The following is a 24,011-nucleotide window of genomic DNA, read 5'->3' as shown; positions in this document are numbered from 1 at the left end:
TCATCATCAAAATCTAAAAAATCGAGCGATTAGCCGTAAGCCGTCGACGTGTTTTGTTTTCGCTCGCCGTTGACTGCTCGGATGAAAAGTTTGACCTCGGCCTACCAGATTTAGAACGTGAAACAAGCGCCGATCGTCCATCGCTTGCTCGTTAGTTTTAGTCCGCGCCTTGAATCGAGCTCTTATGCTGCAATCGTTAGTGGGAATTTGACGTGCGTTTGTTTCTGACAAGTTTGATTAATAAGATGAGCAAGGGATACGACATGCCACCTCCATACGGACCACCGCCGGCGGCGCCCCCTAGTTATGCACAGGCCGTCGGGGGTGTACCCCCCAGTGCCCCATACATTCCTACCTACCACCGTAAGTATATCAAAAATCTATTTCAGCTATACATAAGATTTGTTCACCATTTTGTCGGGAAATCTTATTGCAAAACTTTCCATTGTAGTTAAGTAATGGATTTTTGATAACATGCGTTAACCTCTGCTGCGTCAATGGTCCAGTTTTTTCGTGATGTAAGGATGCACCCATCATTTGAAATACAGAATGATCTGGTCATATGTTGTGCGAGAGAATGACGTCAATGAGCAACGCTAAATTTAGCGAAGAAATGTCTTGAGCTGCTAAACTTAATTGTTTACGTGGGTACCACAATCCGGTTTATGGGCAATAAGGAAATGAATAGGTCTAGGTATTAATTGTAGAGGTGGATTTTTTTTAAATATAGATGGATTAAAGTACACCCATTTTCACCTGGAAAATAACGAAAATTGTCTATTTGATAAACTTAATTGGAGTTTGATTTTTTTGGCCTTAACGGGTCGCATAATTGTTATTTAATTATCGGGACGAGCCTACATCTTTTTTACTGTCTAGAAAGTGTTATGTCACAGTTTTCACGACACTCCAAACGTTAAAGCCAAAAATACTGAGGCTTACTCCATGGAAGAAACTCGTTGACAAGGACCCTATTATACACGTCTAACGTGGACAGATGCTTTTAGCGCTCCCTTTAAAAGTCGAAACGACACAGGGAACGTTTTCCCATTAAATCCACAAAAACGCCTCTACACGCTAACCGGAAATTTAGATTTTTGTTGAGTAAATGGTATTAGATTTCTTTCGAAGTATGTGTTTTCCAGCACGTTGTTGGGAGCATTCCAATGGGTTTAATGCAGTTCTCGTCGAGTCTTAGTACCGATATTCTTCTATAGCTCTAAGAAGCGAAGTCCGTTAGGAAAATATTAAAATTTAATTAGACATTCAAAGTTATGTAAATTTATGTGGTTCAAGCTGAGCAGGATGGAAACTGCTGCTAAATTGGTTAACGAAGAGTGGATTTATCTCCTAAGAAAAAATTAAAGGTGTAATTCCTAGATAATGGCTCTTTTCGAACCAAATTAAATGCAAAGCATCGGAATTTAGCCACAACTTTCACTTTGTTATGCGGTGAAATGGAAGGGAAAGTGTGTGTAAATTCTCTTGCAGAATTTAGCTTGACCTGAAACGCAAGGTCGTCACTCAACTCAATGACTTTAAATTAAAAGCGCCCCCAGGAGAGTTTTCTGTCCCTGTGTTTATCGCTCCAATTCCTTTTTCAAAAAGCGCTTTAATTAATGGCGAAGGAAAGGTTGGTCCCATAGTTTTAATTGTTTCCATTGGAAACGTGAATGAGCGGCACTCTATCAATGCCGATATTTTCAAAAACACAATACCTCTCCCATGGTTATCCCAAAATTACTCATCATTATTGTGCCGTGCCAAAAATCGTACACACGCGTCAGACACTTTATTATTATTACTACTACGTTTTAGTGAGGAAAGACCCAGAAATCTTGACCACAATAGTTCCAGTGGTGGGGCCCAATTCCACGCACATGGTGTGCCCACACTGTGGAGCTGAGATCGATACAAGTACCAAGTCAAAACCCGGAATCAGGGCCTACATTGCAAGCGCCGTTTTGTGTCTCATCGGGTAAGATTATTATTGTTGACAAAATGGCGAATGTCAATTGATTCTCTATGAAACTCGAAGAAGTTCAAATCCCAATGCGTTAAATTTATTACTGTTAGTGTCTGACAAACAACGAAAATTAGGCATGACACATTTGCTTAATGTGCTCATTTAGATTCCCTGCAGATTTCGGTGCAGAGCAGAGGAATTTTAATGGGCAATGAAGTAATTGCTGTACAAACATTTGCATGGCCATTATAATCGAACTGTTTCGCCATTAATATTTACGTTGATCGATAAATTTCGATGGATTAAGGTCCCGTGCTTTTCTACCTTAAAGGTGCTTCTGTGGGTGCTGCCTGATTCCTTGCTGCATGGAGCAATGCATGGATGTCTCCCATTCGTGCCCCAACTGCGACTCGTACCTGGGAACGTATAAGAAATAATGTTTATCCGACAATTGGCGATACGGGAAACTCGCTTTAGTTTGTTTAAATTACCTGAGTACCTTACATCAAGCTTAACCAGGGCTGGCAGATAACACGGGGAGATTGTTAACAAGTTGTTTGTCGCAGTTTGGGATGATTAATACGTAATTGCTACAGTGTACCCTATGCTACAGTGTAATGTGTATATGTGTTTGTAGATCTGATTACCCGTTATTTAATGTATTAATATTTAAGATCAAAGGTGACTAGCTTACCTTGCTAATAAGTAAGAAAAGTAATCGCAAAAATCACTCGCATATATATTCGATTTGCACTTTAGTAATATACGTGTAAACGCAATAAATAAACTCCTGTTTATATCAATGTTATTACGGCTTGTTTATTATTGTTTCATCCCAATTAATTCATGCCAAAACCAGCTGGCGCCGCCTTGTTTCCACCATTAACATGGCGATTAAAATTAGAATTCGCAACATCTGGAAATCCTAATTTGCTTCGGTCGCAAGCAATCGTAATTCACCTCCGGCCTTCCTTTCAGTGCTGCTCTTCGCAACGATCTAAATCCAAAGCACCCATTTCGTCACGTTTATTTTTGCTGCCGCTTATTCATGCTGTCGTTATGAATTATCGGCGAATTAATTAATGTTATTATCAGTTCAGTTTAGGAAAGTTTTAATGTAAAATGCAAAAGACAAGCTAAGAAAAGTAATAAATGTTTATGGTAATTGAGTTTTTCAGAAACTGTGTAGAATTTCTGAGTACCACCAGCTCATTTGCTGAGAACATTTCTAGGGAGGCCACGAAAACAATAAAATGTCACACCGACGCCATTTTTTATTTTCCTTATAGCTTACAGTAATGGTAATTCGTCAGAATCCTGCCAATTAATAGCTCGTTTCATTAGTGTGATAAATAATTGTATTGTGCTTTCATAAACGCTTCGACACAAAGAATTCATTACTATTTGGAGCGAGGAATATGGTTGAGACGCAGACAGATTTTAGGGCAGCCTAAGAATTGTTTCAAATTGTATAATGGAAGGTCAAAAATTGAAAAATACTGGAGTCCAGAGATTGAACCCAAACGTATCTCTAGAATGATTGCAGTTAGCAAATCATCAATTTTACCGTTTATTATCTAACACTTAGTGGTATCATTACTTCAAAGCCTATAATTATAATATATTTCTTTTATGTTAGACATTTATAACAAGCTTGTCCAATAATTTATAAAAACCGTCAGACCCTTAAAATCCTCTTTTTGTCCGTGTTGTTTGGAACGTCACCTGTTAAGAACTGTCACCAAGAGTCAACAACTTTTTTTCACATTTCCTCGACTTTTCTGCACACTTTTCGCAAATTTTTGATCGCTTTTATTTAATTAAATTGTCGCTAAAATAACGATAAAATTGAACTGTTAGTAGAGGTTACGGTCTCGGACTAGTGGTCTAAACGTCGTCCACATTTTGGGGCCGACGATTCCTTGGATATGACATTGGCCTGACGTAAAAGGTTACCGAAAGTAAGCAGCTCTAAATATTTATAATTTATTGCTAAAAAGTGCTTGTAAATTCGCGAAAGGACTATTTTTAGCTCGGTTTTGAACAAAGCATCGCCGGTGATTCAAAAGTGGTTCCTGATTGTTCATCTTACCAATGCAGTTGTAGTTTTAAAGAATTGTAAAATGGGGCTCTTCTGGCTAATTGGTAGTTGTGTCAATCAAAACAATACTAGAATTTCAGCGACAAATCCATGCTAAATCAATAAAGATAGATTTATGGCCTCCTTAAGGATTCCCACTTACAAATATAAAGTACTTTCATTCTCATAGTAATCAATTTCATGTGTGTGTTTCTTAATGACACCAAATCACTTAAAGTATCTTTAAACTATGTCTTTTCATGAGACTTAAGATGCCTTTTTCTGTCCTTTATAGTTGAATAATGGCAGTCAAACAAAAGAATGTTGTGGGCCCAGTTGCCACTTCACCAGAAGTCAGGCTTCAAATTATCTTGCGAGTCCTGCAAGACATCCAGCCACAGGACAGCAATAAACTCACCACCATATATGCTTATATTGTTACTGGACTGGGTACTGTGGCAGTACCCAGTAACCCTACTACATACATGAAGTTTATTGAAGACATCAAGAGCATCCAAGAGATTTTACTGAAGGCAAATGACAACAAGAATGTAATTTTTGTCACCTTAAAAGCTTTATATGATGAGATTTCAAATCCCGAAAAAACACCTAGTCCTGTCATGTCCATTGTGTTGCAATTGCTCAATGTGGAGTTTCTGCCAGGTAAAGGCCTTAGATGTAAATTTTATACAATCTAAAACTCTCCTTACAGCTGCAGTTAAATTTATCCTAAATGATGGTTACCCTGAACAAAAATTAGAAAGAGCTTTGCACACTTTATGTATATGGCTGACTAAATGGACCTGGACTGACAATCTTGGCCCCCTGGTCTTGACCTTTATGAAAGGACTGGAACAGGAGCAATTTTATGACATCCTAGTAGAAGTCACCTTGGACACTATTGAACCACTATTCAAGCTAATTGTACTGCACGACAGCCGGAAATGTGTCTTCCCTGTGGTATACCACATGCTAACTAGAATGCAGCGTAGTCCTGCAGCTTTTCATAAAGTGGTGCCACATATTCCAAATGTTGTCAACATCCTAGCCAAAGATGAAACAAGTAAACCATATCTCCTACAGCTGGTCACTCTGTTTACAGTTTTGATGGATCATTTTTCTGGTTTCAATGAGCTGTATGAGCCAATAAGGCAACTTTTGGCTCCATTTCGAAATACTGTAGCATATCAGCCCTTGAGCTGTGAAGGGTGGTCTTATAATGGACCATTACGCAGCCCTGATGACAAAGTAGGCCTCTACAATCTGGGGAATACCTGCTACATGAATAGTGTACTGCAGGCTTTGTATATGACCGCAACGTTTCGGAATAATGTTCTCTCACATCAGGGCGGAGCTCTGCCTCCATTATTCTCCAAGCTGCAGGTCCTGTTTGCCTTGTTGCAGCACTCGAATAAAGTTAGTTTAATATTATAACATATTTTCAAGCTTCCAAAGACTTATGTCTCCTTTGCATTATTTGTTAGATGTGTTTATCTCCCCGGGATATTCTCACACTGTTGCGGCCTCCCGGCTTTGTAATGGGGCACCAACATGACAGTTCAGAGTTCCTAGGCTATCTCCTAGACACTTTGCATGAACAGGAAAAAAATCTAAGTGGCAGTTATGAGCATTACACATGTCCGTTGGGTCAAGTCTCACAATCAACTGACACAGAGGCGTCTCTCACGGTGGTGCAGCGCTCCTTTGGTGGTAAAACCATGACGGTGTCCCATTGTGGCGAATGCGGCACCAAAAGCGAGAAAGAAGATAATTTTCGCGAACTGCAGCTCTCCTTTCCATCGAATTCTGACAATCAGAGCGTGCAGGATTTGTTGGGATACTTTTTACAGTCTGAGAAACTCTGTGGGGATAACCAGTACCGGTGTGACGTATGTGATAGATTGACTGGTAAGTACTCTCTCTAAGGAGTTAAAATAAGCTTTTCATTGCATCTCTCAGATGGAGAACGTATCACTACAGTAGTGGCAGCTCCCACCCACCTCATTCTAACCCTCAAGCACTTCCGGTACGACCCCGCCTCGCAGACCCGCACCAAGCTGTTGCAGCGCGTTAACCTGGACAGCCGCATCTGCCTAGAGGGTAGATTTTTCGATCTCTATGCCGCAGTGGTGCATCATGGCACCAGCGTGGACTCTGGGCACTATTACACCTTCGCCAAAGACTCCGCTGGCTGGTACAAATTCAATGACAGCGCAGTGAGCAAGGCGGCTGAACAAAGTTTGCACTCGCTCAAACCCCCCGAAACGCCCTACGTGTTGTTTTACGTGTGCGAAGACGTCATTGAACCGGAAAATTTGCCTTGGGACGCGCTTTCGATCCCCTTGCAGAGCGCTGTTACAAAAGATCGCGCGGACAGTGAGAGGACTTCGCGCGTTTCAGTTGCCAGGGATGTATCAAAATCCCGGAAAGACGACCCACCTCCTCCAGGCTGCGGTGGAGGAGGGTTCAATTCAACCCCTGGAAATATGTATGTGTGCTGAAGTTAACAAACACTTGTCTAAAAAAGGAGATTGATGGGTGAGAGAAATGGTTGCAAAAAGTATTAGTGAGTCTGTTGTAGCTGGAAACTTTCGGCCAATGCAATTGGTTGTTATTCTTGTAAAATAATACATCTCTGGTGGGACCGGAGTTTTCTTTGAATATAATTTTTAAGAAGGTTTGTTTTTGATTACTATTATGATGTATATTTAATTACACACAATATTAATAGTAAAATAAATGTTGTTGTTTTATAATTGTGCAGTTTTTATTAATTTTATTTCAATGTGTTCAATCTTCGAAAAACTAGGGAATTTTCTACTTTATCTACATTATTTATAGAAATGCGCTCCAGGAAGGCTCCCCCTGTTCCCCTTGACGTTGTGTTTCTCTAGGTGCGTGAAAATACACCCTATAACTGTTACCTTATCTCAGTTTTAACCTCAAAGTTTGTTTACATTTCGAGCTCAAATTTGTAAAAATAGTTCACTTGACAAAAAAAACTGAATAAGTACGCCTAATTAATATGAATCACTTGTTTAGGATAATAGTAGTTACCAGGCCCAGGACTCTGCACCATCCCGTAGTGAACTTCAGTGATAAGATGAAATTAAAACAAATTTCCCGACCTTTACTACGAAAAAAAGGGTCACCTTTAGAAGAAATTGGACCTTACGGGTGGTTTTTGTTGGTAATTAATTGCGTTCGGCCAGAAGGCTTCCTTACTCTCCATCAATGTGTTTATACATCTATATACAGATTAAGATTTCTGTTTCAAATTGTTTCTTTTAATGGTTCTACAATTGATTCAGGTGATACCTGTGGCATCTTTCGGCTTGGGAGTATGGCAAGTGAAAAGAAAATTCTGGAAAGAACACTTACTTTCTCAGTTATCTCAGACCACACAGAGTACTCCCATTGAGTTACCCCAAAGGTATTTCATCTCTTACCATTTATTAAATTAATTTCACAATCTTTTTGCTACAGCTTTGAAAAATTAAAAGACCTGGAGTATTACCCCATTCACGTCCAAGGCACTTTTTTACATGAAAAAGAAATTTACATGGGTCCTAGAAGTTTAATCAGAAAAGAGAACTTTTCAACACCAAAATCGTTTTTTCAAGACACCCAGAGTCAAGGCTATCTAGTAGTCACACCCTTTAAATTGGCTGACAGGGAGTAAGTAGTATCTATCTATCAAATTTTGAGTAATCCAGAAAACATAGTGAAACGATTTTGGTCAACCGCGGCTGGGTTCCTACCAAGAAACTAAAACCTTCGTCCAGAGCAGAAGGGCAAGTCAATGGAGTCGTGGACCTCATTGGTTTGTTGAGACTAAACGAAAATAGGCCCAATTTCAGTATAAAGCATAAAGAAGGCAGTAACCTGTATTTTTATAGGTGAGTTAACATTTCTGTTTGCAACATAGGATTATGTAAATTTAATACAGGGATTTAGCATCAATGTGTGCAGCCACTGGGGCCTCACCAATCTTCCTTGACCAGACCACAGACTATAACATACAAGATGGTCCATTAGGGGATCAGACTAGGGTTACATTGAGGAACGAACATTTATCCTATGTCATTACCTGGTTTTCATTAAGTGCAGCAACGTCGTACATGTGGATACGTAAATACGTTTTTAAAGTTCGATAAACCAGGTTATTGTGTAATATATTATGTACAAGTTGTTTATTTTATTCATTTAAGGAAAAGCACTGGAACGGTATGAAATTGATAGTTTAAAGGATTGTTTAAGGAAGAATAAGAGACTCTCAAATGCCTGTTAAAATATTGAATTAAAATACGTTTATTTTTCTTATACATAATTTGTATATTTTTAAAGACAAATAATATACATGGTACTTCCTAAACGCATGGCACAAATTTAAAGACATTTTTTCTTGAGCGAAAATTTCCGGAATACCAGGTGTTGAAGCTTGCAAAAAATTATATTTTCCTTCTGAAATAGGGACGGACTTATGCTAACAAGGAATATCTCCTTAAATTTGCCCCGCATGTTTAGGGAACACCGCGTAAACTTTTCACAAAAATAATCATCTGAGGTTGATCAAAGTACAGCACTGGTACAGTGAAGAGTATTGATCTACAAGGCTAAAACTTTCAATTTGTTTTGAGACCTTCTGTCCGTATACTTTCTTCAATAATTTAAGTTTATGTGGAAACTATCTGTGGGGCATAATTCGATTCAAAACGCAAAAATTTGGCACCTACATTTTCGTATACAATTTGGTTATCCAAACTAAAAAACTCTTAGACACCTCATATAACTAGAGACAAACAGCTGGTTTGGTTAAACATCTACATGGCGGAACATTTCGTCATAACAGAAGCCCGGAAGTTCGCCTTTAATCCTCCAGTCAAGTTTGCTATATAAATTTGCCTAAAAAATGCGGTGTAAATAACGGTACGTTTCCATCATAATAATGGAGGAACAAAATTGGCGCAAACGGTTTATCACAATTCCACAGCGCTGCGCTGCTCGATTTAGTCAAGGACCTAGTCCGACATTGGACATTTAATAAACATTAATAGCGTCTTTGAGTGGGAATACATGTGTTCGTTGGGAAACTTACACCAATCAGGAACACCCTTTATTTCAGGGAATCTTATTATCTTCGATTGAGTTATATTATTCGAATGTTGAAAATATATACGCGCTTTATATAAAAATTTAAGTAAATAGTATAAAAAAGATAAAAACTATATGATGAGAATGTTAAAAAAATGAAATTGGCACTTTAAGTTATTTGGGTGCATTTCACGCTCAGAACAAACCTGATAAATGCAACTAAAACCTAAATGAAAAGGTTAAAAATTTGTTCAATTACACCCTCTTTAACAAGAGCTCTTAAACATTAAGTAGCATTGAACTTCTGAGATTCTCAAAGGTAAGTACTTATAACAATTCAGAGGGTAATCTACTCAATACTTCTCTATATGTGAATAACAATCTTAGGTTAGTTCTTGTACTATTTAACTCTATGGTTGCTTTTTTGTTTAATGTTACGTGAAGGACCAGCTTTATTTCTTCTTCAATGCTTTTTTGGAGCTGTTTAGGCCATTCGTAGAGGGATGATGTTGTGGTACAGTACCATTCGCCATCCTGTTCAGAAACAGAAAAATTGCTGCAATTTTTCTTTTCATTTTGAAAAATATTCGTATGGAACAAAAATATTTTGTCCCATACGAATGAATATTATTGCTTGAAGGAGGTTTGTTAAAAGTAGAAAAAACTCAATTTTTGAGAATCGTGCACTTAGAGTCAATCATAAAATAACTCATATTTCTCGCGCATTAGTGATGGATAGAAAGGAATTATCTAGCAAACCATTAACCTATTGTTGCTTCTGGGCACCGCGGCTCTCTGATCATCCATACGGCCGGACTGGAAGCGCATGATCAATGAAAAAAAGTCTTCATCTGGGACAGTAGCTCCCCGTGGGACTCCCGGGGCTACAGCCAGGGACACGCTCTCCGATTCGTCTGCCGTGGACGGCAGAGGCGACCTCTGGTCATCTAGCCGCGAGTTCTGACACCGTACCAGCTGATCTAAGAAATGATCGTCCGGGATGCTGGAATCGGCCAGGCGCTGCCTCGAAGACGTTTGTAATCCTGGATGGAGTCATCATTATCAATTACGAATAAAGAAATTATAAGCTTGCCTGGTAAATTGGGTAGTTCCACCCTCTGTTCGTCCATCCGCTTGCTTTGCATGCCTGTGATTAGATCAAAAAGATCTTCGGGTTCGTCATTTTTCGGGATATTCACCATGTTCTTGTTCTCCTTGTTCTCACCTGTGTAGATATTAACAATGCTTATTGATATTGATAGTACTGTTTCGCATAACTACAATGTTCCCTACCTTTTACGTTCAAGGAACACCTCTGATCGTCCATTCGTTTGGACTGGAAGCGGCTCAGTAGATCAAAGAAGGAGTCCTCGTCTTCGTTTTTACCCGCAGGATTACCGGGCATATTAGCCCCACCAGTTTTCCCATCAGGTGTCATCTAGACACGAAATAACTCAGTTATGACATCTAAAGCTGTCTAAAATGGTGACAGAAAGGCAGAGAAAACTACCACAAAAGCAACTACCTTAATAAGACTAAGCTGTTCCATGCTTTCGCGTCTCACCCTGTGCAAATAATTATCTCGGTCGAGCCTCCCTGGAGTCTTCATCAGTGGTGGGACTTCGTCTATCGCTTCGGGGCTCTCGGGTAAATTCAATACTTTTTTCAAGTCGGCGATGTTCATTTTGGCCGTGGCTTCGCCCAAAGGATCTCCGATCTATTTGTATTAATAAATAATGTCGAAATATTACGCTTATTACGTACCTCTTTACTAATTCCCAAATGCTTTCTGGCGAAATTGAGGGCTTGATCATGGTGACCTAGCGATGCGTGCGCATTACCCAAAGACCAACAGGCCCGCCCCTCCCCCACTCGATCGCTAAGATTCTGTGCAATCAACAAATGCCTCAAGTGGTATTCAATGGCCGTTTCATAGTCTCGCAACAGGGTGTAAGTATTTCCAAGGCTATAACAGGCTTGCGCTTCTATGGCTTGATCGGCGAGTTCCTGAGCCAGTGCCAGGGTACGTCTAAAAGCAAATGCGTATTAAATTTTTTTTTCATTTTTGGAAATTAAAAATGAAAGGCAGTGAAGCTTACTTATAGTGATGAGCCGCTTCTTCGAACTGTCCAATAAAAATGTGTGAGTTGCCCAAGTTGCTATGTGCGCGCCTTTCAGCTGCTTTATCACCAAATTGACGTGCGATTGATAGCCTTTCTTCGTGATAGTGAATCGCCTGCCCAAAATCGCCCAACAAGTAGTACGTGTTGCCTAAATTACCGCAGGCGCGGCCTTGAGCAGCCACGTCGCCTAGCTCGCGCATCAGCGCCAGGTTTTCTCTACGCAGAAAACATAACTTAACAACGCTGAATAAATGTTTTTTAAAAATATATAGAAATTCTTTTACACCATTTAAAATATAAATACGATTTTAGATACTATAAAAACTACATTGCAAGGATCTAAATTCAATAATGGAGTTTGTGTGAGCAAAATAATCAAAGGTGCTTGGAAGTCATGCTTGAGGCCGACCACTATAATTCAACTTACTCATAACAACTTATAGCACTGCGAAAACAGTCTTGTACCTCCTCTGAAAAATGACTGGGGATTTTTTGCCAAAACAACCTCCTTTGCATAGCAAAACCATGTTTAATAGCTCAGTTACTGACACGTTTTGAAACAAACTATTGCACTTACTCATAATAAGAAACAGCTTCTTGAAGGCACTCTTTCACCTCCTCAGAGATTTCTCCTAGATCCTTTTGGCCTACTCGGCCAATATGCTTGCCTTTAGCATGATGCACATTTCCCAAATTATACAGCGCCCTCCCTAAATGGTATTTTCATTTATAAATAATTCCAACTCAATCTTAAAATAACAGACCTTCACTTAATTTGTCATCAAGTTCTCGTGCTAACTCTAAATGCCTTTTACAGCACACAACTGCCTCATCAAACTTCCCCATTACTTTCAGTGTATTTCCTAAGTTTCCTGAAGACTTGGCCTCCCCCAGTTTATCACCCATAGTCCTAAATAATGACCCTTAACAACCCCCCCCCTTTTAAAACAAAATTTTATCTACCTAGCCAAAGTCAAGTCATGCTTATGATACTGCATTGCTTTATTGTAGTCTCCCAAATAGAAATATGCATTCCCTAACTGGCTGTATATGGCACTTAAGGTACGCAAATCGTCAGTTCCTGCTTGAATTGCAGCTTGAAAGAAAGCCACTCCAGCTCGACAATCCCCAGCTTTACACAGCCTCTCACCTTCAAGAGCAAGCTCTAAGCACATATTACTGGAACCATCGAATTCCTAAAAAAGAATTAGCCCTCTTAACTAGTTTTACCAGTAGGAATTTAAAAAACAAGATTTCTTTATCATTGATTTTAACAACCATTAGGAAGCCTTATAGGGGACTGTTGGACATTGACGTAATTGAATTAAAGACACTTCCTGTTAATTGAACTAATTGGCACGTATTAAAAGGGGCTCTATTTGGACTTTAAAGGTGACTAATGTTGTGAATGCATGGAATGTTGAAAAGGGAGTGGACCAATTTTGGTTTAAAACGGAGAAAAAGTGTATGTTTACCTGTACAGCGTTCTGCACGTTCTCTTGACTGGTCGTCACAGACATTATTAAGACTTTAATGAACTTAAAACGGTGATTTAAAGGGATATTTGCAGTAATTAAAGCATTTTTAAAGCAATAAACTCGCTATTTATTTTTGTTTGTTGCAACCGACAAGTTTGACAAGTGACACCTGAAGTGGTTGTGTTAGAACCAGTTAGTTCGGCATATAGAACGAATAGATCGTGTTGTTCCTGACATAACCTAATTTTTTCAACGCTCATTTTTTGCAATAATATTTAAGTTACATTAAAAAAATCATTAAAACCTTATTTATATAACAATTAAAATTCCTGGTACCCAAAAAACATGGCGCCTCTTTTAAATATTTTACTAAAAACGGACCTTTGTTCAAAAGTATTATCCAAGCCCCAATTCTTAAAAAGATATAGCCCTTTCCTTACATGTACCTGTAACAAGAGCAACGACGATTCCAGAAAAGACACAGAATCTCCCTTGAAAAGACTGCTTAACGATTCAGCTTCGTTCGATGACGCTAAGCCCCGAAATAATGAACAAACTTGGGCCACAATGCCATATCCACAAGGCACTAAGACTCGAAAACAAGGAGAATATTTTACTGATAAAAGAGACCCTAAAGATAGTACTATTATCCTTTTTCCTGGGCAAGGAAGCCAGTATGTTGGAATGTGCAAAGGCTTGCTCAAATTCCCAATGGTCAATGATTTATTTGAGTTAGCAAGTTATGTGTTGCAATATGATTTACTGAAGGTATGTTTGGAGGGCCCAAAGCAGAAGTTAGATGAAACCAAGTGAGTGTTAATAAAAGATCTAAATCACAATTCATCTAATTAAATAATTATATTAAAGATATTCTCAACCAGCCATTATGGTTGCCTCTTTAGCAGCAATTGAGAAGTTAAAAGAGGAAAGACCTAATGCTATCAATAACTGTGTAGGCACGGCAGGTTTTAGCTTAGGAGAAATTACAGCTCTAGTATTTGCTGGTGCATTAGGTTTACAAGAAGGTAACTCTTTCCGGTATTTTAATTTCTTTTAATATGGTTGAAAAGGTGCTTTCTAATAGCTCTAAAACTGATCCAAATTCGGGCTGAAGCTATGCAAATGGCCAGTAACACTTACAAAGGAGGCATGCTTACAGTGTTTTATGGGCCTGATAGCAAATTAAATTATGCTTGTAAAAAGGCTAAAGAGTGGGCAGTTGATAAAGCAGATCCCATCCCTGAATGTATAATCAGTAGTTACCTTTATCCTCACTGCAAAGTTGTAGCAGGAAGTGAGTCAGTAAGTTCTGAGGATTCACTCAAAATCATCACTCATTTGTTGTGCATTTCAGGCTCTTGATTATTTGGAGAAAAACTATAAGGAATTTAACATAAAGAAAGTTAAAAGATTATTGGTGAGTGGGGCTTTTCATTCAAGCTTAATGGCTTCTGCACTGATGCCCTTTAAGAAGGCTTTAGGTAAAATTCAGGTGAATGAGCCTGTGGTTAGTGTGTATTCAAATATTGATGGGAAGAAGTACAGGGACGTTGAGCATATAGTGAGACAGCTACCAAAGCAGGTACTGTTAGGCAATTTAAGTTTTGATGATTAAATAATAATAGTGAAACTTATAGATTGTCAAACCGGTTAAATGGGAACAGTTGCTGCATGTGGTGTATGAAAGAGGGCAAGATGAGAATTTCCCTACTACCTATGAGTGTGGGCCTGGACAATCGTTGAAGACAATTTTGAAGCAGGTTAATGCCAAGGCATGGAGCAGTTGCCATAGTATTGAAGCCTAGGCTTAAGGACCACATAATATTTAATGCAAAATATAATATTTTTATTTAATAAAATACACTTTTTTATTAATAAAAACTATATTTCACTTAAAGCTCATGCGTCCAATCAAATATTCGTTTCTAAAATTATATACTAATTAGCTATTTACAACACATACATATCTACAAGAGTTTGACTTAAAATATTCTCCAAGGCAACCGAGTATTCAAATCAAAGGTCCCTAAACAAACATAAAATTTGGCACTTTCAGTCGTTGATTTCCATCAAAATTGAACTTTACGGAATGAGAACAAATTTCCTAATTTATTAACCCTAAAGCTGAGTAATCGCCTCGTGTTCATTGCTCCCATACCGTCTATGGCACACATGCCCTATATCTCCATCGATAATATACGGTCCCTTATTCCTAAAGGTGCCATATCCTTCCGAATTTGCATCATCTACAATTTTAATATTTGCAGTCACTGGAACGCTCTGCCTAATCACCATCTTGTCTTGGAGCTGTTCATTGTTTACTGGAAAAGTGTTTCTATGGTGATGATGGTGTTTTAAGTGATGGTGATGGTGCTTCGTGTCTACGGTATCCATTTGGGGAACTATGTTAATTAATAACAGCAATAATAATTTTAACATCTAAGTAAAATTATTACCTTTACTACTAGTAATTTGACTGATTCCGCTGCTGCTTACATAATATTTGGAGTTGTACTTCTTCGAACTGGGTCTAGAGTTACCATTCAACATTTCAACATTGTTGTTTATGGTCACAGTGATTCCTTCGCTTTTAGTATAAGCACCCTCGACTCCCATGGAAAGAGCCTCCTTTTTGGCCCTCTTTTTGATCGTTTTAGTGTATTCCTTGGTGCCTCTCCTTTTGAGGGTGAAATCCCGCTCTCCAGATTGTGATTTGGTGTTCCATTGCACCCAATTGTAGCGCAGCATCGGGTCCTTGGGGCCCCATTCTTGAGAGGGCTCTAAAGAAGCTTTGAGTTTCTAAATGGAAGAAAATGGAATGAAAAGTAAAAAAATGCTTAGATTTTAATGGTCATTGCATGCTTACATCGCACACAGTATATCCATCTTGCTTTCTGAGCACCACGAGGCCCATTGTGATGATAAATAGGAAGGCGGTGAGGACAACGGCCCAACCTGTGCCGTACAGCCACACAGGATCGTTCGAAAACATTTCTTCCAGGTAAATAACAGCTAACCCCCACAGGAGGATTCCAGTCAGAACGAGCGGGATTATCCACCAAAGAAAGAGCCAGATTTTGCTGAGGATGTGGCCCAGCATGAACTCGAAATCTGACTGGATTCTTGAGGTGCCTTTAATTCAAAAACGCCCTCTCTTATTAAAGGTATAAGTTGCCCAGTTATAACGTACCATAGAAACAGATAAAGGCTAGAACCTCTAAAATAACACATATGAAAATCAAATTTCCCACCACATACTCATCAAGCAGGCGGACTAACACAAAATTTGGCTTCAACAACATAGCGCAGCTAAGTACGAAGCCGCTGAAGCTGAAAATTATGCTGGTTTGCCACCATTTAAGTCGAATCCCATCATGTCCATAGATCGCTTTGAGCATCGTATAAGTCAAGGTCGCCTATAAACCAAAACATCTCTGATTTCAATAATTATACCCTTTACGAAACCACAAACCATGCTTAAAAACCCTGCGAAGACGAAGAAAAGGTAGGCAGTAATCGTCCAATAGCGAAAATCGTCGTTGCCATGGTTTATTGCTGAGTCGTAGATCATGGTGAAAAGGTGTACTTCAGGGATGGGGTGCGACGAGGCAATGGGGGTGGTGTTGGAGATGTTAGCAGTGAGGACGTGGGAGATGAGCACAGAGCCAGTTCCGAAAATCAAATTGGTTACTATGTAGCCCAGCGCAGTCCTAAAAATCTCAAGTTTTATATTGAACTTTAGGGAAGTTTAAAACCTTACCATAGAGGGTTGACTTTATTGTACATAATCCCTGCATTGGTGATGAATGAGCCAAAACCCACGTTGGTGGAGAAAAACACTTGGATTGTGGCATAGTACCATATCTGCGTTATTATGAGTATTAATTAGATATTCTATTAAGACTTAAAAGCTGTTTACCTCAGCATTTCCCAGCAAACACCAATTAACCTCCTTGAAGAACTTGTGCAGCACTCCCAATTCAGCCTCCAACAGAACAGATTTCGTAGTCAACGCAATGTAGCAGGCCATAGTGGGGAAGAACAATATTAGTAGCGACCTTATGTAGCTTTTAGTCCTTCTTATTGATCTGGCAATAAATTTCTTAATTTTTGATGCATAATGCGTTTATGTTTCAAGACTTACAGAATTATAACGACGATCCAGATGAAAAACAACAGTGCGGCGTAAATGCCGAAATAATAGGGGTCTTCAAATGGAGATTTGAGAAATGTGTCTCTTACACATTGCTGACCGTTCTTCGCGTTTGCAGCGTATCCAACCTGCGACAACAATCTCATAAATACTTCGAAGCCAAATTCCCGAATGTTCCCACCTTAGTCATAATCACGCCATTTGCACAGTCAGAGAAGGGAACTGGCTCCTTTACCACCGAGATCATATACATCAGAGCCAACCCCATATAGAGGGGGTAGTACAGACTCAGCAGACACCCCGCCAGAAGCTTCACATAACCCACTCCTACATTAATACCAATTATTGCGATTTATATTACAATAGCAGATTTATATTTTAACCTTTAAAAAACGGCACGGCCCTCCAGCTTTTAATGAACCCCTCCGGGGCTAACTGTCCGATTCCCAGTTCCAAAAATAATAGGGGAAGACCAAGGATCACAGAAACAATAGCGTAAACAACCAAGAATGGGAATCCCCCTCTGATCAGGGTCGATTGGGGAAGCCTGTAGAGGGTGCCCAGGCCGGCTGCTATAGAGATTGTGCATATTGTGGTGGAGAGGTGTGAGCACCAAGTCTTGCAAGACTGGAAAATAGAAAAAATTAGTCCTAATCGGTTGTAATGATTAATGGCCAGAGTGGGTAGTTGCTTGGTGTAGCTACTAATTTAATTGAACTATATTTAGTCATCAAGGGAAATTAGAGTGATCATTAATAGCGCAATTATGTATAATTAGCACTCACTGCGTAGACTTCTGAATTTTTTACATAATAGAAGCGGTATTTCTTAACTGAGATAATAAGTTACAATTATACATATAAATCCCTATTACGCAAACTAAACTGTGACGACGTAACGCCGTTGGTATTAATCAGGATGTAGATTTTCCAGTCGTTATCATTGTCCCAACTCATAACTTCGCTACTCGCGAATTAGGGTGAGATGTTTGCAAAATTTTTGTAGAAGCTTCGGCTTTTCCCATAGAAATGTTCTACTAAATCTGCGAGAGAGTTTACTCTAATTTCAGACGTGAGGTTAAAATAGATTCACAGTTTTTTTTCAGATTTAATTCTGATGTACATTCAGAGTAGGTGGAGGGAGTTCAGACTGGCCAGGGACAAAGACCTGATTTGAATTATTGTTTCCAATTTTAGCTGATTTTTGCTGATTTTAGATATCGCCCATCGGAAATTTTCAACAAAATTTCGATTTTTTTGAGATTTATTGCTCTAATTTATATACATATATTGATGTGATACTTAGAAAAATTCCGACGTTATTGAGGGGAGTTTTCGCAAGAACGCAATTGTAATTTTTGTCCTTCAATGAATCATACATATTGACAATTGCAAACAGGAATTCCCTGATAATTCTACCTCGAACAAAAACCGCACCATAAATCTTATCTAGCCCGATAAAACTAGATTTAAACCCATTGAAAATGTTTTAACAATAAAGCCACTCACTCTTCCATATCTCGCTTCAAATCCGTACTGTAGTCTTCTGCGCAAATAACTCTTGAGCACGTAAGACCACGAATCCAAGGTTTGGCAGCGCTTCAAATACGCCTGAGGACGGTACTGAATGTAAGCGAAACGTTGTTGCGAATAATCGAATATCCCACTTTTCATCCTATCACATGATATTCAAATAGGGTTAAAAGTGTAGCGCGTACGGAGACTCAATTTCGACTAATTCAAACTTCATTATCAAATTGATTCCACCGCAAGCACGTGGGCAGTAGACTGTAAAAAATGGGCAGATGCGTTATATTGTCGGTTTGTCGAGGTGAATTCCAATTTTTTAACTTCCGTTAGATGGTGGCTTTAAAAGGGGAAAAGGAAATGACTGAGGCGTTTTAAGGGCTTCATCACGATCTTCATACATACATAGTAGTTGTATGACATATGGAATAATTTTTGAAAGTGTTTGAAGTTCGAGTATTGAACAGCTTTTGGACGTGTTTGAAGGTGTAGTTTGCCGCTCGCCTCTCTGAGTTTCGGAAGGTCTAATTGCGTTGGTCTAATTCATTTTTTTTTGTAACGAAATGCAGCCAGATGTCGAAATATACCGTAGCGCTATCAATTATACAGTCGAAGCTCCGTTAAAATATCCATAACCGAGCCAAATTACGGTCCAAAATGATAGGCGAACAAGGGTTTTGCTTGGCCACACACGCTACTTTTAAAGTTAATAAAGCACACATACTTGAACCAAAACTAACACCTTTAACTCAGTATCACTCAACGCCATTTCTCTCACACAATTACAATCACCTACATCTCGACGCAGTTGCTGATAAGCTTCAGTGGTAAATATTGATGTAAATGTGTAACAGCTAACACCTTTGACAATTTGTAACTTAATGCGCCTTCCACCGGTGTTTTTATTAGCACAAGTTCAACATTGTAATAGTGCTGATTAACCACTGAACAAGCATGTTGAAAAACGGCGATGCCATTTGAGTCAACATCATCACTAAATCTGTGCAATACGCACGTACCCGTTCTACTTTTTCGGTAACCAATTTAACCGAAGAACCCATTTCGTTGTCGGCATAGTCTTCAGACCCTCCGGAATGCGATGTATTGATCGATTTAGTGCTGATCGTTGGATATTCGAAATCGGTCGATTTCGAGTCGAAGTCAGTCGGAAAGTGGCTGAAAAAAAATTCGAAATTTTCAATTTAAGTAGGTTTGGGGACAGTACGTCAGATGAAGCCAATTGCACAGAACCAACTTAGGAAAATTGTGAGTTTCACTAGACCAGACAATAGTGTATTAGACGTAACGAGCTGCGCAGGATCATGCAGCCTTGATGAAGAGAGAAAAATTAGCCCTTGTGAGGTGCAAAAATTATGGTTTTGCAATATTCGGGTTACAAAAATGGGAAAATTTCCTAACACTCAAGTGATATCATTTTTCAATTTTTGAGTTCAAATAGACTAAGCACCAACGCATGAGATGCCACAAATTGTGCAGATTACCTACCAAAGGCTAAAAAGAATTCTTTCTGCAGGTGTGAAAATTGCGATTTTTCCATTTTTTTTTTTAGAATTGAGAAATTTTTCAAATAGGAAGAGACTAAATTGAGAGCCTCCCATTATTCTCGTTCCGCCTTTTAAAAATATAACAACAATTTATCCAGAGAAAAACGGCACCAACCTGAAATCGGGATGCATGTAGTACTCATACTTGTACTCGTTCTCATATCCGGGATTCTCAATTCCATTGCTTTGATCAATTGGGAGGTCATTGTAGTTCCTTATGGCGCGCAAAGATGGTGAGTGGGACAATCCCTTTCGCTTGGGAAGAGTGTCTGTGATGTTCCATTTCTTGGCAACCTACACAGGAAAATCAAATTCTTGATAAGTTAAAGTACTGAAGAGTAATACTTATCAGTTTACTAGTCCGGGGAAGCATTCGCATTTTAATTATTAATGGGAGTAGTGTTTTAATATGACCATGTAAAAAATATTAATGCACGGTCAATAAGGTTTTCCTTTTAAGTCAGGAAGCAGTTATGTAAATACAATAATTATTGAATGTGACTTAATTATCTTGAACTCAAGAGTGAAGTTAAACAGCTTTAAATGGGAATGAGATCCCCTTTTAATGGAGAATTTCACACTAGTGAAAGTGAAAAAAAGCTGCATACCACACTAACTTATACTTGATGATATTACGTCCTGATCATCAGCCTTGAAACTGCATGATTCCCCATGAGCAACGCACAGGTTGAATGTAAAAATCCCAATTTACACAGTGTAATAATAATTGAAGTTGCTAGTAACAGGTAAAACAACTATTTTTATATACATTTTTAATTCTAACAATCACGGTCACGAAGATCTTCATGATAATAGTCATTGATCAGGGATTTGCTGTATGATGATGAAGAACTGTTCTTGGAAACAATATGATGATGTCAGTTAATAAAAAAACTTGCTCGATGGGCTTTCATACAAGCGAATTCAGGCCACGTTATGAATAATTACCCAGTTGCTCTCCAACCCTGAACCTTGCCCCTTGGCTAGTACCCTGGACCTGTGGTATGACCAATTAATACTACTGAAAACAGGCATAATGTGTGGATGTGTGTTGAAAACAATGCAGATAGGAAGTAATTATGGCTTAATGTATTGTGGGAAAATCCTTGCAACTTTCCCTCACCAAAGGTGGACGAAATTACGTAAACAATCGGATTAATTATAATAATTTCCCTTTGCCAGCGCATGCAGCGATCTTACGCAGAAAATTGTCATTTTCGCAACGTTTCGTTCGTTCAATTTGTTCGTCTTTTTGTTGTTGCATTTGAAGACGTTCTCCACACCTCAAATACCAGCAACAGTCGATTAAAGCAAGTGCCAACCGGAAGTTTATTATAAATAATTGAAATTTAAATCAATTGAAACGGTTATTGATATTGCCAGAACCATAATATTTGTATTCCTTTGGTACCACCCAGGGAGCCCCGTTGTCATCAAGATAAACAGCAATAAACAAAGTATATCGCGAATTACAATTTTTTTAATACGTCACTTAATTATTAATTAACTATCAATCTCGCCTTATTTCGCATGCACACTACGAAGGTAAAGCTAGAGAACGATGTGCAGACGAAAACAAAATACTTCGCGAATGCTCTGACGTTGCGCCCTCCACACCAATCAGCGAGTGCCCTTTCCAGACCGCGCCATTGCGCGAGTTCAAAACCCTCGCAACGGAGTTTGCGCCTTCAGGTTCGTGGCTGATTTTTTGCAAAATTTTGTTTCTTTTCTGGGGAAATGTGAAGTAAAAAGAGCGTTAGTGCTTTAGAGGTGAAATTTAGGCAAATTTGATGAATTTTCTGAATGAAGTTTGGTTGTTTCTTGCACGAGGGTCCGAAGGGCGGTGAATTTGGTCGACATGAGCACCAGGATAGCTTCATTTAAGAACTTTTTTCCGAATTAATTTCAATTTGATTGCTCTTGTTTATAATCTGAGTTTTTAGTGAAATTATCAGTTATAGCGATTTTTAGTTTTAATGTGAACACACTGTATTTGTTTGGTGATTATTGTTCACAGTTTTTGTGCATTATTGACCAGGAAAATAATAATTTAGCGTTAATTTGTTGCTGTGGTGAGCGGGAATGTCGAATTTCGAAGAGATATCACTTTAAAGCAGAATATCGTATATCTTTGCCTTGGGTCGATCGACCCACGTCAAGGGTCGCGCAAAATGACATCAGCAGGAGAGTTTTTGCACAGTCATTTTTTGAGAACAATTAGAGTAGTCTAAATTTCACTATTATTATGTAAATAGGACATCCATCCGTCTATTATAATACATATATACAATTAACCAAACGTTTCCCATACATCATGGGAATGCCTGCAATTAAATAATTTAAAAATCCTTGGGGTGTCATAGCCGTCAAGGCGACTTACCTTGAATTTCCGTTTATTTAAACCCATGTAACATATTTCGCTTCAACCAAGTACATTCGTCTACTGAACTAGCAAATATTTATCATCAAAAACCAACAATTTTATTATCCTGGTATCTAATCTGCACTCAGAAATTAAATAATAGAAATTGTTGCAACTTTCCTCTAAAAAAATCTATTAATAGGCATTACGCTGAGTCTAAAAGCGACACATTAATGAATTATTTTACTCCTGATTGAATTGAATAAACCCTTAATCCCTAAAAAGCCGCATGAGCACACAAAACACTATTTTAATCACGTATCGACATTTCTCAATGCCGAAACGTTCCTTTTGATTCCTACTAATGGCTAATAATCCCACGATTTATTGCTTCCACCTGATGACCATAAGTTCGAATTACATTATATAAAAAGCTTTTAATATAGGTTCAGAAAACTTTTACTTTTGAGTCCTATTAAAGAGAACTTGATGAAACTTTTATTGGGTCTTACCAGCAAACTAAACACTTTCACCATGCAGAAAGCTGGAAAATAGCACCTGGCTCTGATATAGGGCGAAGTGACGAAGTTCAGTAGAAATTTCCTATTTCTATCTAATCTGTTCCCTAGATATTATCAGTTGTGCTGTTTATAATGCTTCCGCGGTATAATTGAGCCCTTCGTGAATCACTTCGTTTATCGTTTATCAATCTCTAGTTACGTTGTACTATGAATAATGAGATTAACAGTTTTTCTTATACAGTTAAGCTTTGCGTTGAAATAATATTAAAATGAAGCAAGGTCGTAGCAGTCAGTATAAGGCATTAAAGCGTCACCGTGAGATTGTTTTCTGACAAACTTTACGCTATATTACGCACAAATTGGAAGTCAAGGATACGAGTTGCTTTAAGGTTTTGGTGGTGATACTGGACATACAACCTAACGGCAGTCAATGCAAATTAGCAAAGTCAATTAACGATAATCGTTAGGAAGTGCTAGATTCCTGAATTTAAGTGAAATTTCGCATTTAACTGAATTTTGTCATTGAACGAATTTCCTAATGCTTCAAATGCAGTACATATTGGCACGATAAGTCTGATTTAATAATAGAATTTTGAGCTAAGATTTTTAAAATTTTGAAACTCACCGGTTGTCCGTCGCTCCATCTAGGCAGTTGTTCCTTTCCGTCCCAAGTCTCCTTCATTACGATTCAGGCTTAAGCCAGAGCCTATGCACTTTTCCAAAACAAAAGTCCAACTCGATCATATTCCTCAAACTGCACGCATTTACCACCGATTGAAATCCCGTCTGATGTATGCAAGTATACCGTCACATAAACCGATGTAAACTGGCTGAGAACCAACGTGGTACCCCCCGGGTACTACTCGCGTTTTATGATAACGTGAGCCACATTTATCAGCCTTGTTACCACCTTGTATTATACACCTGTTGTTGGTGATTGGCGGCGACGCAAAGGTGAATACCGTGAAAGCTCGTTTTAGTTAAGAACTGCAGATTTATTTTATGCATGGTAGTCGTTTTAAGTATTGGGACCTACTCATTTATGTGACGATGCTTCCTTTAGTGAAGGACATGTTTAAATTTACATAGAATTTTTCATTGTTAAATTTTTTTTTGAGCGCTGCAATAAAGTCATCATTAAGC

The 24,011-nt window shown here is 38.6% G+C and overlaps 6 protein-coding genes across 16 annotated transcripts; 4 read left to right on the top strand and 2 right to left on the bottom strand.

The window, feature by feature from the left end:
* The first annotated feature begins 61 nt into the window (after positions 1-61).
* Positions 62-2,774, top strand: LOC136339481 (LITAF domain-containing protein). The gene is made up of 3 exons (XM_066282783.1): positions 62-363; positions 1,819-1,978; positions 2,298-2,774. The coding sequence occupies exons 1-3, from the start codon at positions 246-248 to the stop codon at positions 2,401-2,403; spliced, it is 384 nt and encodes a 127-aa protein (XP_066138880.1). The 5' UTR covers positions 62-245; the 3' UTR covers positions 2,404-2,774.
* Positions 2,775-3,684: 910 nt separating this feature from the next.
* On the top strand, positions 3,685-6,802 carry DUBAI (Deubiquitinating apoptotic inhibitor). 2 transcript variants are annotated; one of them, XM_066282753.1, is made up of 5 exons: positions 3,685-3,927; positions 4,342-4,709; positions 4,759-5,462; positions 5,531-5,954; positions 6,006-6,802. In XM_066282753.1, exons 2-5 carry the CDS (start codon positions 4,349-4,351, stop codon positions 6,545-6,547), a joined length of 2,031 nt encoding a protein of 676 aa, XP_066138850.1. In that variant the 5' UTR covers positions 3,685-3,927; positions 4,342-4,348; the 3' UTR covers positions 6,548-6,802. The 2 variants fall into 2 exon arrangements, with proteins under 2 accessions (XP_066138850.1, XP_066138851.1); XM_066282754.1 differs by lacking the exon at positions 3,685-3,927 and adding an exon at positions 3,971-4,218.
* A 154-nt stretch (positions 6,803-6,956) lies between these two features.
* Surf1 (surfeit locus protein 1) lies at positions 6,957-8,238 on the top strand. Its single transcript, XM_066282358.1, has 5 exons — positions 6,957-7,236; positions 7,358-7,479; positions 7,533-7,724; positions 7,772-7,945; positions 7,996-8,238. Exons 1-5 carry the CDS (start codon positions 7,072-7,074, stop codon positions 8,201-8,203), a joined length of 861 nt encoding a protein of 286 aa, XP_066138455.1. The 5' UTR covers positions 6,957-7,071; the 3' UTR covers positions 8,204-8,238.
* Positions 8,239-8,341: 103 nt separating this feature from the next.
* Positions 8,342-12,898, bottom strand: pins (G-protein-signaling modulator pins). Of its 4 annotated transcripts, none has more exons than XM_066282351.1 (11): positions 12,739-12,898; positions 12,227-12,459; positions 12,028-12,173; positions 11,841-11,973; positions 11,240-11,479; positions 10,905-11,169; positions 10,666-10,857; positions 10,419-10,578; positions 10,234-10,365; positions 9,907-10,183; positions 8,342-9,674 (listed from the first exon to the last, which is right to left on the bottom strand). In XM_066282351.1, the coding sequence occupies exons 1-11, from the start codon at positions 12,781-12,783 to the stop codon at positions 9,593-9,595; spliced, it is 1,905 nt and encodes a 634-aa protein (XP_066138448.1). In that variant the 5' UTR covers positions 12,784-12,898; the 3' UTR covers positions 8,342-9,592. The 4 variants fall into 4 exon arrangements, with proteins under 4 accessions (XP_066138448.1, XP_066138449.1, XP_066138450.1 ...); XM_066282352.1 differs by having other exon boundaries at positions 10,422-10,578; XM_066282353.1 differs by having other exon boundaries at positions 10,434-10,578.
* A 45-nt stretch (positions 12,899-12,943) lies between these two features.
* beg (malonyl-CoA-acyl carrier protein transacylase beg) lies at positions 12,944-14,638 on the top strand. Its single transcript, XM_066282357.1, has 5 exons — positions 12,944-13,550; positions 13,609-13,766; positions 13,826-14,043; positions 14,096-14,323; positions 14,379-14,638. Exons 1-5 carry the CDS (start codon positions 13,087-13,089, stop codon positions 14,544-14,546), a joined length of 1,236 nt encoding a protein of 411 aa, XP_066138454.1. The 5' UTR covers positions 12,944-13,086; the 3' UTR covers positions 14,547-14,638.
* Positions 14,639-14,815: 177 nt separating this feature from the next.
* Positions 14,816-23,831, bottom strand: blot (bloated tubules). Of its 7 annotated transcripts, none has more exons than XM_066282346.1 (13): positions 23,494-23,831; positions 20,101-20,279; positions 19,440-19,596; positions 17,278-17,521; positions 17,076-17,221; positions 16,886-17,022; positions 16,661-16,829; positions 16,502-16,605; positions 16,214-16,451; positions 15,932-16,157; positions 15,608-15,873; positions 15,198-15,540; positions 14,816-15,143 (listed from the first exon to the last, which is right to left on the bottom strand). In XM_066282346.1, the coding sequence occupies exons 1-13, from the start codon at positions 23,548-23,550 to the stop codon at positions 14,860-14,862; spliced, it is 2,550 nt and encodes an 849-aa protein (XP_066138443.1). In that variant the 5' UTR covers positions 23,551-23,831; the 3' UTR covers positions 14,816-14,859. The 7 variants fall into 7 exon arrangements, with proteins under 7 accessions (XP_066138443.1, XP_066138445.1, XP_066138444.1 ...); XM_066282348.1 differs by lacking the exon at positions 23,494-23,831 and adding an exon at positions 22,860-23,081; XM_066282347.1 differs by lacking the exon at positions 23,494-23,831 and adding an exon at positions 22,366-22,506.
* Positions 23,832-24,011: the final 180 nt, after the last annotated feature.

Source organism: Euwallacea fornicatus, chromosome 5 (assembly GCF_040115645.1).
Source record: "Euwallacea fornicatus isolate EFF26 chromosome 5, ASM4011564v1, whole genome shotgun sequence".
Lineage (NCBI taxonomy): Eukaryota > Metazoa > Arthropoda > Insecta > Coleoptera > Curculionidae > Euwallacea > Euwallacea fornicatus.
This window is presented reverse-complemented; position numbering and strand designations above follow the sequence as displayed.

Excerpts from the sequence above, each read along its gene's own strand:
- Surf1 (XM_066282358.1), top strand. The coding sequence starts at position 7,072 with ATGAATCACTTGTTTAGGATAATAGTAGTTACCAGGCCCAGGACTCTG. Across the intron at positions 7,480-7,532 it reads CCCATTGAGTTACCCCAAAG|CTTTGAAAAATTAAAAGACC; the intron begins GTATTTCATCTC and ends TTTTTGCTACAG. Across the intron at positions 7,725-7,771 it reads TTTAAATTGGCTGACAGGGA|TGAAACGATTTTGGTCAACC; the intron begins GTAAGTAGTATC and ends CAGAAAACATAG.
- blot (XM_066282343.1), bottom strand. The coding sequence starts at position 21,020 with ATGCCTGTTTTCAGTAGTATTAATTGGTCATACCACAGGTCCAGGGTA. Across the intron at positions 19,597-20,100 it reads TACATGCATCCCGATTTCAG|CCACTTTCCGACTGACTTCG; the intron begins GTTGGTGCCGTT and ends ATTTTTTTTCAG. Across the intron at positions 15,541-15,607 it reads ATGGATATACTGTGTGCGAT|AAACTCAAAGCTTCTTTAGA; the intron begins GTAAGCATGCAA and ends TCTTCCATTTAG.
- pins (XM_066282351.1), bottom strand. The coding sequence starts at position 12,783 with ATGTCTGTGACGACCAGTCAAGAGAACGTGCAGAACGCTGTACAG. Across the intron at positions 11,480-11,840 it reads GAAGCTGTTTCTTATTATGA|AGAAAACCTGGCGCTGATGC; the intron begins GTAAGTGCAATA and ends TTTTCTGCGTAG. Across the intron at positions 10,184-10,233 it reads GGAACTACCCAATTTACCAG|GATTACAAACGTCTTCGAGG; the intron begins GCAAGCTTATAA and ends GACTCCATCCAG.
- LOC136339481 (XM_066282783.1), top strand. The coding sequence starts at position 246 with ATGAGCAAGGGATACGACATGCCACCTCCATACGGACCACCGCCGGCG. Across the intron at positions 364-1,818 it reads ATACATTCCTACCTACCACC|TGAGGAAAGACCCAGAAATC; the intron begins GTAAGTATATCA and ends ACTACGTTTTAG. Across the intron at positions 1,979-2,297 it reads GCCGTTTTGTGTCTCATCGG|GTGCTTCTGTGGGTGCTGCC; the intron begins GTAAGATTATTA and ends TCTACCTTAAAG.
- DUBAI (XM_066282753.1), top strand. The coding sequence starts at position 4,349 with ATGGCAGTCAAACAAAAGAATGTTGTGGGCCCAGTTGCCACTTCACCA. Across the intron at positions 4,710-4,758 it reads CAATGTGGAGTTTCTGCCAG|CTGCAGTTAAATTTATCCTA; the intron begins GTAAAGGCCTTA and ends CTCTCCTTACAG. Across the intron at positions 5,955-6,005 it reads CGTATGTGATAGATTGACTG|ATGGAGAACGTATCACTACA; the intron begins GTAAGTACTCTC and ends TGCATCTCTCAG.
- beg (XM_066282357.1), top strand. The coding sequence starts at position 13,087 with ATGGCGCCTCTTTTAAATATTTTACTAAAAACGGACCTTTGTTCAAAA. Across the intron at positions 13,551-13,608 it reads CAGAAGTTAGATGAAACCAA|ATATTCTCAACCAGCCATTA; the intron begins GTGAGTGTTAAT and ends ATTATATTAAAG. Across the intron at positions 13,767-13,825 it reads TGCATTAGGTTTACAAGAAG|CTCTAAAACTGATCCAAATT; the intron begins GTAACTCTTTCC and ends GCTTTCTAATAG.